The sequence below is a fragment of the Pteropus alecto genome, unplaced genomic scaffold (genome assembly GCF_000325575.1).
Source record: "Pteropus alecto unplaced genomic scaffold, ASM32557v1 scaffold106, whole genome shotgun sequence".
Classification (NCBI taxonomy): domain Eukaryota; kingdom Metazoa; phylum Chordata; class Mammalia; order Chiroptera; family Pteropodidae; genus Pteropus; species Pteropus alecto.
Window position 1 is genome coordinate 19227386 of NW_006442103.1, and position 15464 is coordinate 19242849.

Sequence of the window (15464 nt, forward strand, 5' to 3'; positions counted from 1 at the left end):
ATTAGCGATAAAAAAAGAAAAGTATGTGTATGTACAGGATGAATCATAAATAGTTATCTCCAGAAAGTGGGGTTCAAGGTAAAAATTTTTTCTTCCTTTTATTTTTTTTCCTGTCTACTTTTTCTACAATGCATATTATTCTTGCATTAATAAAGCTATTTTATTTTTAAAGAATATAGAATAATTAAAAACAAAGTCCTTTGCAGCAATGCAACGATTCCGTGAAGGTGCTTATTCTAGTTTTGAGTCTTCAGGCATAACTTGCTAATAACTCATCCTCAGAGTACAGAAACGATCATCAGAAATGAAATAAAAACTAATACTATACAGCCACTTTAGTCAATAAATACACGAAAAACACCATCTTTCACCATTTCCTTCAGGGAGAGAACGACCCTATCCTACTTTCAATACCCAGGGGCCAATAATCAGATAAACCTGCCAGAGACAACTCAGAACAAAGCTGCCCTGGCAGATTTCTTACCCAACTAGTGGGGCCCTTCTAATTAAAAAAACAAACGAACAAAACAAAAACAATCAAACGAAAAACCCAGATCTCTTTAACAGTTACGAATAGTTGGGGTTTACATTCTCTGCTAGAAACTGTCAGCAGCCAGAATCGGCTGCGCTGACTTAATCACAGGTGTGATTCAGCACTCACGCAGGAGGAACAGCTCCGCCTCTGAGTCGCCTCCCCAGGGCGTCCTTACTAAACTGCTCTCCAGCTAGAGCCACATCAGGCGCGGCTGTTCCTAACTAAGACTGTTTTTATTCTCGTGCCCCTCTGACCCAGAAAGAATTTCCCAACAAGCCCACTTACCATTGTTGTTGGCAATTAGTGTGACGAGAGTCTTCTTTGTACTGTCGCTGTTCTGTGCCCCGCTGCTACTAACGGTGGTGGATGTAGAGAGGTGGCCAGCAACAGAAGCATGGGCAGCGATGGGCACTGGGGCCGCGGCTGGCTGCTGGCTCACGGACACTGTGGGGAAGCGGAGGTACGGTCACTTGGAGGCAGGGACAGATGACAATGAAGGATACTGTTGTAATCTTCCCTCTTCATCTTGTAGGTCTCCTGCTTTATTCAGAAATCCAACTGTTCATCTGGTTTCTCCTCCTCCTTGTCCCTCTCTCCACCAATAAGATGCAATGCATTCTTTGTCTCAAATTTCCTGATTAAGTTAAACCACGAGCTCACGGAACCAGGATTTTAATGTACTGTTTATACAACACAAGTAAACCACAACTGATATTCCTAACCATGCACAGAAAGCCGGCAACAAGACCTTGCATTCTGCCCTGTTTCAGCCCAAAGCAATGCTATCTTCAGGTCTCAAAACAAGGAAGAGAAAAACAGAGAGCAACAGGTATAATTTGGGGGGGACTACCACCCACTTTCTGAGTTCAGGGCAATCTAGAACTTTACCCTGCAACATCGCCTTCTTGAAAGAGAAGCTAATAAGCCTAAGTTTATAAACCGTCCATGAAGGCAGACACAAAGCAAATTCTCACAGCTCACAAATGAAACCAAGTTCAAGTGAAAGAAGAAAGAACGGGCAAAGCCCGAGACTACAGGACCCTGCTTTGACCGGGTCCATAAACGAGCAGACACTCACCAGCACTGCGCTCTGGGTCATACGGCATTTGGTAAGAGGGCTGCTGGATGTTTAGTAAACATCGGTTAACACGACTCTCAATGTTTTTATTGACTCAAATACACTGTTTCTAGCGTTACCCTAGAGGAAACTGAAGCCCTTACAGGTTAGAGCGGGGAAGATAAAGGTCGCACCAGTGCCGTGAGGGGCCATCCCTGGATCTTTCCCACCTCACGCTTTCTCAGCAAAAATGCCATTCAACTGAGTTGATTTAAACACTGTAAAACCAAAAGAGTTTCTGTTACCTGTAGTAGTTTTATCCACTGAATTATAATCTTCGACTACAGAGTCCTCGATGACATCACTGATTTTCTGCCACGGCTCCAGCTCCTCCTCCTCACACTCCATGAACAGGTCGGTGTCCGCCATGCTACGGGAAGAGACATTAAATAAGATGCTGACCTCAGAATGGAAGAAATTGTTTTATACAAAATACAGAATCACATTCTTGAATTCGCTGGTAACCTACCCCTTGTGCTCCCTCTACCATTTCCCCAACCCTCCTATTTCTGAGGATCCAGAATTATAACCTTTATTCTTGAAAAAAATTTGTGGAAGAATCCACAGCAAATTCTTCAATAATTAGGATTATAAAAACTGAATCTGTAATACCTAGGGCTGGGATTAGGGTATGATGAATCATGCAAATGCAGGGTTGGATCCTGTCTTTATTAAAACTGGTATTTCATTATGAATTTTTTGCATTAATATTGATCTTTGAAAAATGATGTTAAAACACTATCAATTTTTATTACTGAGCCTTTTTGTAATCTCTTAAACTTTGTACCCAAGATGAGAACCTCACTTGTCACACTCTAGTCCCATCCCTACTACTGCTTTGTACTCCACCATGATTTTGGAGTTGACCTTTAACTTGAAACCTTACATGCTTCTTTTAAGAATAAAGCCTACATCTCTGCAATGCAAACAAAAAGCTATTGCTATTGCCCTCAAAATCGGCTGACTAAAGGTCAATTTCTTTGTCTTGGAATGAGAGTAGCACCACTGCTCAATGTTCAAACAAAACCGTTGAATGCAAAGGTTCTGCGTGCCCTTAGTATTTCGGTTAAAATTTCCACCGCATCCCAAGCCAAAAAGAAAACGCAACCACCAACCATACAACTGACGGCATTACTTTGTAAGATGCCCAACAGATGGCGTAGTTTCCTTGAAAATTTAAAACACCCAGGCAATGGCCCAGCGAGTTAGCAAGCCACAGCCAGGTAGGTGTCCACGGTTTAATAGGTAAAGTGCTTAACTTGACTGCAAGTGGTTTCTAACGTCCTACTGTAATTACTTCCGTCTTCCCAAAACCACAGAGGGAAGAAGGAATGAGCAAGGAAAGAAAAAGATCTAAAGTATCAACTTAAATTTTCTTAGTTTCATGTTTAATTTACGTGTATAAAAAAATGCTAGACAAACTGAATTAAAAAGAAACCAAATCCATCACAGTCATTCTTTGAGCCAAGACTACACAACACATTCTGTATGTTGCAGTTTAGTTCCACAGAAAAAGATAACACTCTCACCTTTTCCCCTGACTACTTAATTTTATACACTGTTCTCTGTGGAGAGCCCATGGCCAACAGATGACTAACAAAGGATTGACGCAGAAACATCAAACACCCGGCAGAACGAGTCTCAGCCGAGTCTCAGCCGTGGATAACCTCCACAGATGGTTTTCAAGGACCTTTCAGCTCTCACCAGCTGCAAGCAAACTCTCTACACAAATGCTGAGCAGTCTGTACAAAACTTTCCTTCAGCTTTAAGAAGTAGAAATCCATGAAATAATGAATTTTAATAATAGTGAAAGTTTCTTCCACCTGACATCAAACTGTTATACCTCCCATGAAAAAGACACTCTGAGAAACAGAAAGAGTGGAAAGGGTGGACTTTGGAAAGACAGCAGAGAAGGATGTTTGCGTTCTAACTTGTTTTTATCAGGTGAGAAAAAAAAAACTCCTCAGGTAAATGCTTTGTCAAGACAACCAATGTAAATTAAAAGATTCCGAATGGAAAGAAAATTCAACTTACGGACTATTTTTCAAGTTTTTTTTTTACAGAGAACGAGAGGGAATTAACCAATAAGGCTTGCGAACCTAGAAAATAATTAACTCTGCAACTGAGCATACTTCACAGACTTACACCCAAAACATCTCTGAAAGACAGAAAAACTAAGTTTTCAGTTAGTCCTCAATTCTGATCTAGACTCTTACCTCAGAATGTGATCATTCTGTTCATTCCAGCACCTACGGCTCAGAGTCCAAAAGATTAACTCTACTGAAAAGACAGGCCACAACAGAGGTATCAACCTAAATACCTCACAGACATTAAAAATGGAAAAATGCAAATTGAGCATCCTGCCTGTAGTTTTCCAGTTATTAAAAAGAAATCGTCACTAATACGATGAAATGCTGTTCAACATCTCCACCAAGATGCTCAAGAAACGCCCTCATTCTCTGCAGTCTTTCAAGTGGTCCATGGCCTTTCAACTACTTTTGATCGAAGGAGACAGGAATTACCATATATGCAGTACTAAAATGTACAGATCTCCCCAAACTATCATTCTATGCATGTTTAACCTCCTTCCAAACCAAACCTTTAACTTAATTTCTCACAAGAAAAAAAAACACAAAAACTTTTTCTCTTGCCTATTATTTTGCTATCAAAGATAAATGTACCCACAGACTCAGATACCTCTCACACTAAAAAACAAACAATTCAATCCTTACTCAAATTAGAGTCATTTTCATTTCTTCTGAGAAACTGCCAGGTAAAAATGTGCATTTGAAAAATTAAAGGCCAGCAAACGGGAACACAGTGCTGCATCAAGAGGAAAACTTGGATGGACAGTAAATTTAAGATTCATAATGTAACCAAACTTCCATCATGTTACAACTATGTGTCTTTAAATCAAGACGTAGTGATTCCTTTCTCTGCTATTTTATTTTATTTTTTAATGCCTACAGCACCTGGTCTTCCTAGGTGGTCTCTCATCCAAGTACTAACCAGGCCCAACCCTGCTTAGCTTCCGAGATCAGATAAGATCGGGCACATTCGGGGTGGCATGACTGTAGACTGTTTTCTATTTTAAAATGAGATATAAATTTTAATTATAAATAGCAGACGTGTATCCATCATCCAGCTTCAAACATTATCAACTCAAAACCAATCTTGTTTCAGCTATGCCCTCTCTCTTCCCTGTTATTTTGAAGCTAATCTCTAATATCACATTCATAAATATTTTGGCATGTAGCTCTAAAACATGAGGACTTGAAAAGATTATACACCAAAAAAAAAATAAAATCAGTATCATTACGTGCCTAAAAAACTGATAGTCTCTTAATATTAACTATCTTAGTCAACATTCGAATTTTAAATTCTAATACCAACTTTCAAACGTTTATCTGAATTAGGATCCAAATAAGGATCCATAGTAATGATTATCTAATAAGTTTCTTAAGTCTCTCGACATATATCTTCATCTTTTTTCCCCTGGCAATTTGTATGCCTCTGTCCCCTGTATACCCTGAAACTGACGGCTGGCGCTAAAGGCGTGATTAGATGCAGGCTGAACCCTCTCCCACCAACACCACGTTTAAGGGGGGTATTTTCTTACATCAGGAGGCGTGCTCAAAGTCTGGATCCAGTCATTCTAAATCTATCATCCTTCCTTAACTGGAACACTTCTCTTAAAAAAACAAAAACAGAAACAAATCTACTATTTGGTCACCCAGTGATGCAGTTCATAAAGCGAACGTCTTGATTCTTCTGTATTGATTCTTGCCCTTTATTTTACCAGTTTTCAAAACAATGAGTCACTGTACAAGCATTTCTCTAAAGTGACCAATAGCTTGTTCTTAAACTATTGTTATATCACAGACTTAAACACACTTGACATATCTTGATCCACTGCAGTTATCTTTACTGATAACTCAAAGTGTGCTATTTTGGCCCAGAGAGAACTTCTCCAGTCGGCTCCTGAGTCCTGGACAGAACCCTTTCTAGTGTCTGATAAAACCCTCGCTATCTGATATACAAGATGCTCCAGGCTCATCTCACACATTTCCTGCTCCAGACCTAGAATCAGCCATTTTTCCAAGGAGCTCACATTCCTTTTGGCGAGGAATGCTATTCCAAAGCCACAGTCTAGATGCTAGGGGCCTTTCTGCTCATTTTAAATAGAAACTTATCTCCATATCAACCATTAGTCAGCTATCTTCAATTTCACTCCTATGTCATTTGGCAGAAAAATTCCACATCCACAAATATTTGTCTTAGAAACTTAAAATTATATTTCCCCTGAAATTCTTGAGCTGTTTCAGTCTTATATTTACTTAAAAGTTCTCATTACTTCCTCTCTTACCCTGTCTCAATTGTATGTATTTCCTTTCCCTTCCTGTAACAAGATGCCTAGATCACTTTCCTGATTGGCAGAATTTTTACAGAGTTTAAAATTTTTAAGGGCAATCAAAAGTTAACAAAGAGGACACACTTCGTTTAATCAAGTTCTTTAGCAAGGAACTACTCTGAAAAACTCTCTCTCCTTGAATGTCAAGATATAGACATGGATCACTTCAAAGATACCAAATTTCTCAACTACTCCTAACAGGAATTTTATCCACAGCACACAGCCAACAAAGTTGTTTTCCAAGCAAACTGGGAGGTAGGGATGGGGAGTAGATAAAGCGGAAGGCTTACAACTGAAGGGCTCATTTCTACCTTCGGCAAAACTTCCAATAGAGCTAAAAACTTTCATCGCCTTCCCGTGTTCTCCAACACACAGCAGGCACAGGCCGAGTTGGACAGCACACCTGCAGAGGGGACCTGGACTCCATAGTTATACGACGGGGAACCCAGTGCATCAAGGACATCACGAACGCATCTCCACACCTGCCAGTGGGTTTTACTCAACTCGGTGATACTGGATAAGGGTACTCTGGCCCCAGAAGACGTCTGGCGACTTCTGGAGACATCTTTGGTAGTCGCATCTAGGGGAGGAGGCGGGGGAGGATGCTCCTCGCATCTATCCAGTGGTAGTGGCTGGGATATTAAACATCCTACACTGCTCAGGCCCGCCAGGGACTTACCCGGCTCAAAATGTCAACAGTGCCAAAATGAGAAACACTGATCAAACAGAATCCATCTTCTGAAGGGGAAAACTTTTTAAAAAATCATCCCACATTCTATCCATAAAGAGCTATCATAACTTTTTAAAATACTTATCCTTTCTGCAACAGAAAAGTGGGGCCGGGTCTTATAAATAGTTCAAATGGTTACATCTTCCCCAGTAAAAACATTTCTATAAAACTCATATACATCTAGTTTGCGTCGCCCTACAATCATCTCCCAGTGAAACTTGATTTTATCCTCATGGTCATGACTTCTGTGCCATTCTCATTCTTGCCCAACTACACGATTTCTCCTCATAAACCTGAAGCATCATGATGTTAACCCAAATTATGGTTACTACCAGTATTCTTACTACCAGTATTCATACTATCAGTATTGACTGGTGAGTAATTTTTGTGAAAATAATTTCCCAGAGACCTTTAATCTAATCGCCATTTCTAAAATATCTGGTTGTGATCCCTTTAAAATTCCCCTATGGGTTGTTTTTCTTAAAATATATCGACCCTTGTTGCCTCTTCAACTTCTGAATCGTTTTCTCAGAGGGCAGGGAACGAACACCGTGATGCAAATCTATCTGTGTTCTTCCTTAAAGTCTTATTGATATACTTGAACTTAAAGTTTTAAAAGTAGTTCTGTATCTCAAAAGCCAACAGTGTTATCGGTAATAAGTTTAAACAGAAAAACATTAACCAATAATCTAAACTCTACCTGTCATCGGCTCTTTGGTCTGTACTTGTTCTTTTGTGAAAAGCCACTGACAATGTTTACTCTAAATCAAAGCGAGCATTTAACTTCCAGTTTATAGGAAATACATCAATAGAGGAATAAGTAGCACCAAAAGGAAAAGAATGAGATAAATCCAGAAGGTGGGACATTCTATAAAAAATTATCAGACAAATGCATAATACAGAAAATAAGACGCGGTCTCTTTAAAAATGTCACACACACACACACACACACACTCTGAGAAGACCAAACTAGATTAAAAAAAATATAGAGACATAACAAAATGCAACAACTGAACCTTTATTGAATTCGGGTTCATAAAAAAGCTATAAATGACATTCGAGGGACAACTAGAACATCTGAACACAGACTACAGGCAAACCTCATTCTATCGTGCTTTGCAGGTAAGTTTTCTACAAACAGAAGATTAAGTAAGCCTACTGGTGCCATTTTCCAACAGGCTCAGGTGATGAGTAGATTTTTAAGTAAGAAAGTATTTTTAATTAAGGCATGGATACTTTTTAAGGACATACGTTATTGCACTTAATAACAGACTACAGTATTGTATAAATATAACTTTTATATATATGCACTGGGAAACCAAAAAAATTTGTGATTCCCTTTGTTTAAGATAGTCTGGAAGCAAACTGGCAATACCTCTGAGGTATGCTTGTAGATCCTACATGACATTTGAGAATCATTTTTAATTTTCTTAGAAAGGATAATGATATTAGAGCTATGTAGGAGAATACGTTTATTGCTAGCGAATGCATGAAATGTTTAGTGTCATGTTAGAAAGTGTCATGACTATGACCTTTAAGTGGTTTGGCAAATATACATATATTGTGGCATTTTCTTATGGACATCGATATGCTAACATGTTAAAAATCGTTGTGTCTAGGTGGTATAGGTACTCCTCATAGTATTCTTGCACCTTTTTTACATACATGAAATTTTCTTAATAAAAAGCTGGGGGATCAGATAAACAAGGTCCAAGGATCTGATGTAAAACATGGTAACTACAGTTGATAAACACTATCACATAATTAAAATCTGCTAAGCCAGAACTTAAATATTTTCAGCAAAAAAAAAAAGCGGGGGGGGATAAATGCGAGGTGATGGATGTGTTGGCTAGATGGGGGAACCATTTCACAATGTACACGTGTACGAAATCGCTGTAACCTACACTTTAAACACCTTATAATTTTATATGTCAATTACACCTCAACGAAGCTGAAACTGGGGGGAAAAAAGGCTGGAGGGAAACTACCTACTCATATTTTGGTTGCAATATTTTATACTACCATATACTGTCATTATCTTTTTTTGCCATTTACTAAATCAAACTGGCAGCCTCGTTTGTTGAATTTTCTGTTAATTTGTTACTTCTTGAAGCAATTTTCACAAAGACTGTATGTATATATTTCTTAAGATGTAGCATAATAAATAATATTGGAAAAAAGGAATGAAGCTAAGGTGGGTTACGCAGGCTGTCCAGGCAGCAGGCCCCTAAGATGAGATGGACCCCACCATCTGCCATTAATCCAATCCATTATTTGACAGCTTGGCATCCTACATGGCTTCTCTATTTTACAGCAGTAACTGTACTAGTAACGTGATTTCTGTGCACTCAGTGGGCTTCCCTCAACACTGCAGCTCCCACAGGACTATTAGCAATTCTTGTAGTCTTTTAAGGATTTGTCACTCATCCTTCCATTCATAATACGGGTGTACCAGATACATACTTTCTAGGGAGGCTTGGAGTGTACCTTAAATGCTGACAAATACGGTAGTGTACTTTCTGCTCAGGTCTTATATAATCAGGCAGTCAGTAAAAGGCTACATAATTGACACAGAGAGACACCGAGATGCTTTACAAACGATGTTATTTAAAAGCAGCAAAAAGAATCCCACAGATGTACCTGTCAGTTTACTTTTAAGGTATTTAACGGGCAGCAAATGTTGACTTATCTTCATCTCAAAGATTAAGAAAACATGTTTTCTACCAAAGTCCCCAGGCAGATTTGGCTCTTGAAACTTTGAATTCCTCTAATTTGTCTGATGCTCTCATAGCTGTAAATTCCAGGAAGAATTCAGAATCTAACATTTCCAATTCACTGCTAGTACATACCCGCCCATAAACCAAGATAAAAGAAAAGAACATTTGGAACACGAAAAATGTTTCCAAAAACAAACAAAGTTTTTAAGAATACCAGTCTCTTGGCTCCAGGGTGAGAAATAAACAATAATCCTCAAAACAACTGGCATTTATTTTCAAGTTACCTCAACTTTTGGCTTTAAAGAGGATTAATTTCAGAAAACCTATAGGGCCGAATCCTTAATATGACTGTAAAACAAATTATTGTTAAACCTGTAATAACAAGCTTTTACTCATCCAATCCTTTGCATGGTGCATTTTGTCCTTCGCAGGCTCTGGTACATACGGTGTTCACCATGGGTTCTTAAACAGTCTTGAGGACATAGCTAATATGCTATCTGATAACCTAACGTACACAAAATATCTCCCATTTCTCTGGCAGCAAACCTATCAAGAAGTGCCCGAATATTAGTAATGTGCTGTTTACTAAAACAACAACTAAAGTGAGCAATATGTTCCCTATTTTTTAAGAGTTTAATATTCAGGAGTCCCATTCCCAAGAAAAAGCTCCTTTTTTCTTCACTGACAGTTGTCTGCTGTCTAAATTTCCCTTCTGCTCCCTCGACTGCATTTAACTCTGCTAAATACGAGCAATTCACTAGTCTATCTCCCTTCACTCCTCCCCCGAGTTACGTCTAAAACTGTTTTTGTGGATATGGCTTAATATCAACAAACCAAAATGCCCAAGAATCTATCCAAATATTACCATATTGTCACAACAAAAGAACTAACCAGCTCTAAGGGTTTTAATCAGAATTTAAATCAGAAATCTCCACCTCAACAAAAAGACATATATGGAGAATAAAGACTCGAACATTGTCTGGAAATATACTTAATTTTCCTGTGATATGGCCAGGCATTATTATGCACTTCACATTCATTATCTCAATGACTTCCCACAATTTTATGCCCTAAGTACTACATTTGGCAAATGAGGTGTCACAACGAAGGTTCGGAGAGACAAGTAACTTGTCCAAGCTTACTGTTAATAAATGTCCCAACCAGGATTCAAACCAAGCTTTTCTGGTCTAGAATTCTTTCCCGAGTTACTGCCTCTTCTATTATTAACTCCAGCTAACATTTGTAAATTCGCCAGATATTCCTAAATGGAGGCGGATTTGGATGATCTCAGGAGCAGCAGCATAGGGCAGATTCTAAAATTTTTTTGGTCTTGGAACCTCTACACTCTTCGAAGAGCTTTTATGTAGATTGAGCTGGTGCTATTTACCATTTAGAAATTAAAACAGGAAAAATTTGAATACTTATCAATACATTTTTAAAAACCCATTACATGTTAACATAACATTTCAATTAGAAAATACTATTTTTTTCCCCAAAGTAGTAGGAGAGTAACACCATTTTGCATTTTTTTGCCCATCTTTTACGTCTAGCTCAACAGAAGGCAGTTGGAGTCTCGTAGCTGCTTCTGCATTCAGGTATATAATGAAAATCACCTGGTATCACGCAGAAAGCAGGAAAGAGAAGATATTCTAAAAACCTTTTCAGATAGCTGTGTACATTGATACAATACGATAACTAAACAAATGGTAGGTTCTTAAAGGACTTTTGCAATCTTGGACTCTGAAACCCTACTAACAAACTTTTCTTACTTTGCTGTATTACAATCCACTGGTGTATCTCGCACTTTGAAATATTTTTTTACCTATGGTGATTCTGAAACATCACACATTGGTCATTAGAAAAAAAACATATTTACTGAGTTATGCTATCTTCTTAATGTTGACATATTTTATTACACATTAAAAAAATCAGTCATTAACGTTGTTACAAAAAAAGTCTTAAATACTAGGAAGCTGTCAAACTTGAGATGTCAACTTTTTACAAATTCTAATTTTCACTCTCAAATTTTTATCATCGATAACAAATACTGTCAATTGTTTCCTCAAAGGGACGAGCTCACTTCATTTACAAGAAAACATCCTCCAAACACTCAAGTGTAAAACACTGCAGTCAGTTGTTCTTACAAATAAACATGCTGTTCCATGAAACGAGCAGTTCACAACTCAAATGTCACAAGTGCTTTTCCTTATGACAACCATCATGCCTCGATAGCAGCATAGGTGCTTTATGCATACTTCCCATGTGCTCAGAGTCTTAAAAAATAAAGACATGTACCCAAGGGCTAAGATTTCATAAAATTAATCATTTTCACTGCTTTATCAAGGACATTCTCAAGGAACTCCCTTGCTTCGTACAACGCACCACCAGTAGTTTAAACCCAGCATTGATTTTGGACCATGGGTGCGACTCTCAGTGACGATAAACAGTGCCTTAGTGTGACCTCGCCACCCCCCTGAAAGGGTCTGAAGGGATCCCCGGGCGTCAGTGGACTGCACGTTGAGAACTGCTTTCCTAGGTTACACCACTGGCTCAGGGTGGGGTGGAGACACTACCAAATCCCATTCGTCCCAAGTGTCTTCATCGCTTAGTTTATTTCGCTGGAGACACACCACCAACATAGCTGGTATGTTACAAGCATAACATAGGAAATAGGCAGGAAATCAAGGGCATAGATTGCAATTTAATTCTGTTTTAAGATTCTATTTTGAGCACCTTTATGCTAGACCAATAATTCTCTACGTGGTAATTATCTTAATCAGTCGCAGCTGAAAGACAGCGCGTTAAACACGTAGGAGGACACCTCCTTCCCCAAGTTTAATATTCAGGAGTCCCATTCCCAAGAAAAAGCTCCTTTTTTCTTCACTGACAGTTGTCTGCTGTCTAAATTTCCCTTCTGCTCCCTCGACTGCATTTAACTCTGCTAAATACGAGCAATTCACTAGTCTATCTCCCTTCACTCCTCCCCCGAGTTACGTCTAAAACTGTTTTTGTGGATATGGCTTAATATCAACAAACCAAAATGCCCAAGAATCTATCCAAATATTACCATATTGTCACAACAAAAGAACTAACCAGCTCTAAGGGTTTTAATCAGAATTTAAATCAGAAATCTCCACCTCAACAAAAAGACATATATGGAGAATAAAGACTCGAACATTGTCTGGAAATATACTTAATTTTCCTGTGATATGGCCAGGCATTATTATGCACTTCACATTCATTATCTCAATGACTTCCCACAATTTTATGCCCTAAGTACTACATTTGGCAAATGAGGTGTCACAACGAAGGTTCGGAGAGACAAGTAACTTGTCCAAGCTTACTGTTAATAAATGTCCCAACCAGGATTCAAACCAAGCTTTTCTGGTCTAGAATTCTTTCCCGAGTTACTGCCTCTTCTATTATTAACTCCAGCTAACATTTGTAAATTCGCCAGATATTCCTAAATGGAGGCGGATTTGGATGATCTCAGGAGCAGCAGCATAGGGCAGATTCTAAAATTTTTTTGGTCTTGGAACCTCTACACTCTTCGAAGAGCTTTTATGTAGATTGAGCTGGTGCTATTTACCATTTAGAAATTAAAACAGGAAAAATTTGAATACTTATCAATACATTTTTAAAAACCCTTAACATGTTAACATAACATTTCAATTAGAAAATACTATTTTTTTCCCCAAAGTAGTAGGAGAGTAACACCATTTTGCATTTTTTTGCCCATCTTTTACGTCTAGCTCAACAGAAGGCAGTTGGAGTCTCGTAGCTGCTTCTGCATTCAGGTATATAATGAAAATCACCTGGTATCACGCAGAAAGCAGGAAAGAGAAGATATTCTAAAAACCTTTTCAGATAGCTGTGTACATTGATACAATACGATAACTAAACAATTGGTAGGTTCTTAAAGGACTTTTGCAATCTTGGACTCTGAAACCCTACTAACAAACTTTTCTTACTTTGCTGTATTACAATCCACTGGTGTATCTCGCACTTTGAAATATTTTTTTACCTATGGTGATTCTGAAACATCACACATTGGTCATTAGAAAAAAAACATATTTACTGAGTTATGCTATCTTCTTAATGTTGACATATTTTATTACACATTAAAAAAATCAGTCATTAACGTTGTTACAAAAAAAGTCTTAAATACTAGGAAGCTGTCAAACTTGAGATGTCAACTTTTTACAAATTCTAATTTTCACTCTCAAATTTTTATCATCGATAACAAATACTGTCAATTATTTCCTCAAAGTGACGAGCTCACTTCATTTACAAGAAAACATCCTCCAAACACTCAAGTGTAAAACACTGCAGTCAGTTGTTCTTACAAATAAACATGCTGTTCCATGAAACGAGCAGTTCACAACTCAAATGTCACAAGTGCTTTTCCTTATGACAACAATCATGCCTCGATAGCAGCATAGGTGCTTTATGCATACTTCCCATGTGCTCAGAGTCTTAAAAAATAAAGACATGTACCCAAGGGCTAAGATTTCATAAAATTAATCATTTTCACTGCTTTATCAAGGACATTCTCAAGGAACTCCCTTGCTTCGTACAACGCACCACCAGTAGTTTAAACCCAGCATTGATTTTGGACCATGGGTGCGACTCTCAGTGACGATAAACAGTGCCTTAGTGTGACCTCGCCACCCCCCTGAAAGGGTCTGAAGGGATCCCCGGGCGTCAGTGGACTGCACGTTGAGAACTGCTTTCCTAGGTTACACCACTGGCTCAGGGTGGGGTGGAGACACTACCAAATCCCATTCGTCCCAAGTGTCTTCATCGCTTAGTTTATTTCGCTGGAGACACACCACCAACATAGCTGGTATGTTACAAGCATAACATAGGAAATAGGCAGGAAATCAAGGGCATAGATTGCAATTTAATTCTGTTTTAAGATTCTATTTTGAGCACCTTTATGCTAGACCAATAATTCTCTACGTGGTAATTATCTTAATCAGTCGCAGCTGAAAGACAGCGCGTTAAACACGTAGGAGGACACCTCCTTCCCCAAACCACCCCAACTGCCTTGGGGATGAGGCCCCCCAACATTACACTTTCAGCAATCTCCTAGGCACTTTTGATGCACCCCGAAGTTAGGAACGACTGTGCTGAGTGCTTCCAACTCAGAGTCTAACCCCCAGTCCCAAGACCCATAGTGGCGTCAACGTCGTTCGCCAAGCAGCCCTCCCCGCCCCCTTCTTTCCCCTCCATCCAGACGAGAAAATTCCTTTGGGAGTAAAACTCCATCCTGTTCATACCGAGTCATCACTCTGCTGGTTCCTGTAGTTTGACAGACACCCCCAACGGAGCTGGTACGCTCCGTGGGGTTTCGAGCTGCGGTGGGCGGTGTCTAAGTGAGAGTGGAGGGCTGTTCCGAGCTAGTACTACTTGGACCTGTTTCCTCCTCAAAAATGAGATGGGGCTCAAAGATTTACAAGGCTCTCTCAGCTCTACCTTCTTTCAGAGCTAAGAATGTCCAGGACTAGTGACCAGAGAAACGTCCAGCGTTATCAACACTTTCAGGGAGTCCCGCGTGTAACGGGACAAGAAAAATCAGGACAACTCGCAGAGAGGGAAGGCAGGTGGATCGTCGACACCCCCTCTTTTCAGTAGGTGCTAAGATTCGGGAGAAAATAGTCCCCGGGATAAACATGGCGCCCACCGCGGCAGGCAGGGCATAATCGCCGGGAAATAAAGGTCCCGCCGCCCCGTCCCATTTTATAAATCACAGCGCCATCCCGCAGAAATCGCAGGGCCGGAGGCGGCGACTTGGTAAAGTCACCGCGGCGCACAGGGCTTGGGATGCACCATTGGACCGAGTGGGGATTACATAACACGGGAGCGGCTAAGCCATCACTCCCGGCCCTCCTCGCGCTCCAACACAGCGCCCCACTGCTCCCCCGGGGCGCGGGGGGCGGGCCGGGCGCCCC

The 15464-nt window shown here is 39.6% G+C and overlaps 1 protein-coding gene, 1 long non-coding RNA gene and 1 other non-coding gene across 3 annotated transcripts in view; all 3 read right to left on the minus strand.

Moving 5' to 3' along the window:
• The window catches only part of POGZ (pogo transposable element derived with ZNF domain), a 39633-nt gene extending 24216 nt beyond the window's left edge, over positions 1–15417 (minus strand). The window contains 3 exon segments of the mRNA XM_015595480.2: positions 821–979; positions 1898–2022; positions 14793–15417. Of these exon segments, the coding sequence (XP_015450966.1) occupies positions 821–979; positions 1898–2022; positions 14793–14800 (292 nt within the window). The 5' untranslated portion in view covers positions 14801–15417.
• On the minus strand, positions 4613–4731 carry LOC112469160. The gene has a single exon (XR_003042483.1). It is a non-coding gene; the product is annotated as a 5S ribosomal RNA (ribosomal RNA).
• On the minus strand, positions 12192–14782 carry LOC112486145. The gene is made up of 2 exons (XR_003048650.1): positions 14534–14782; positions 12192–12331 (listed from the first exon to the last, which is right to left on the minus strand). It is a non-coding gene; the product is annotated as an uncharacterized LOC112486145 (long non-coding RNA).
• Positions 15418–15464: the final 47 nt, after the last annotated feature.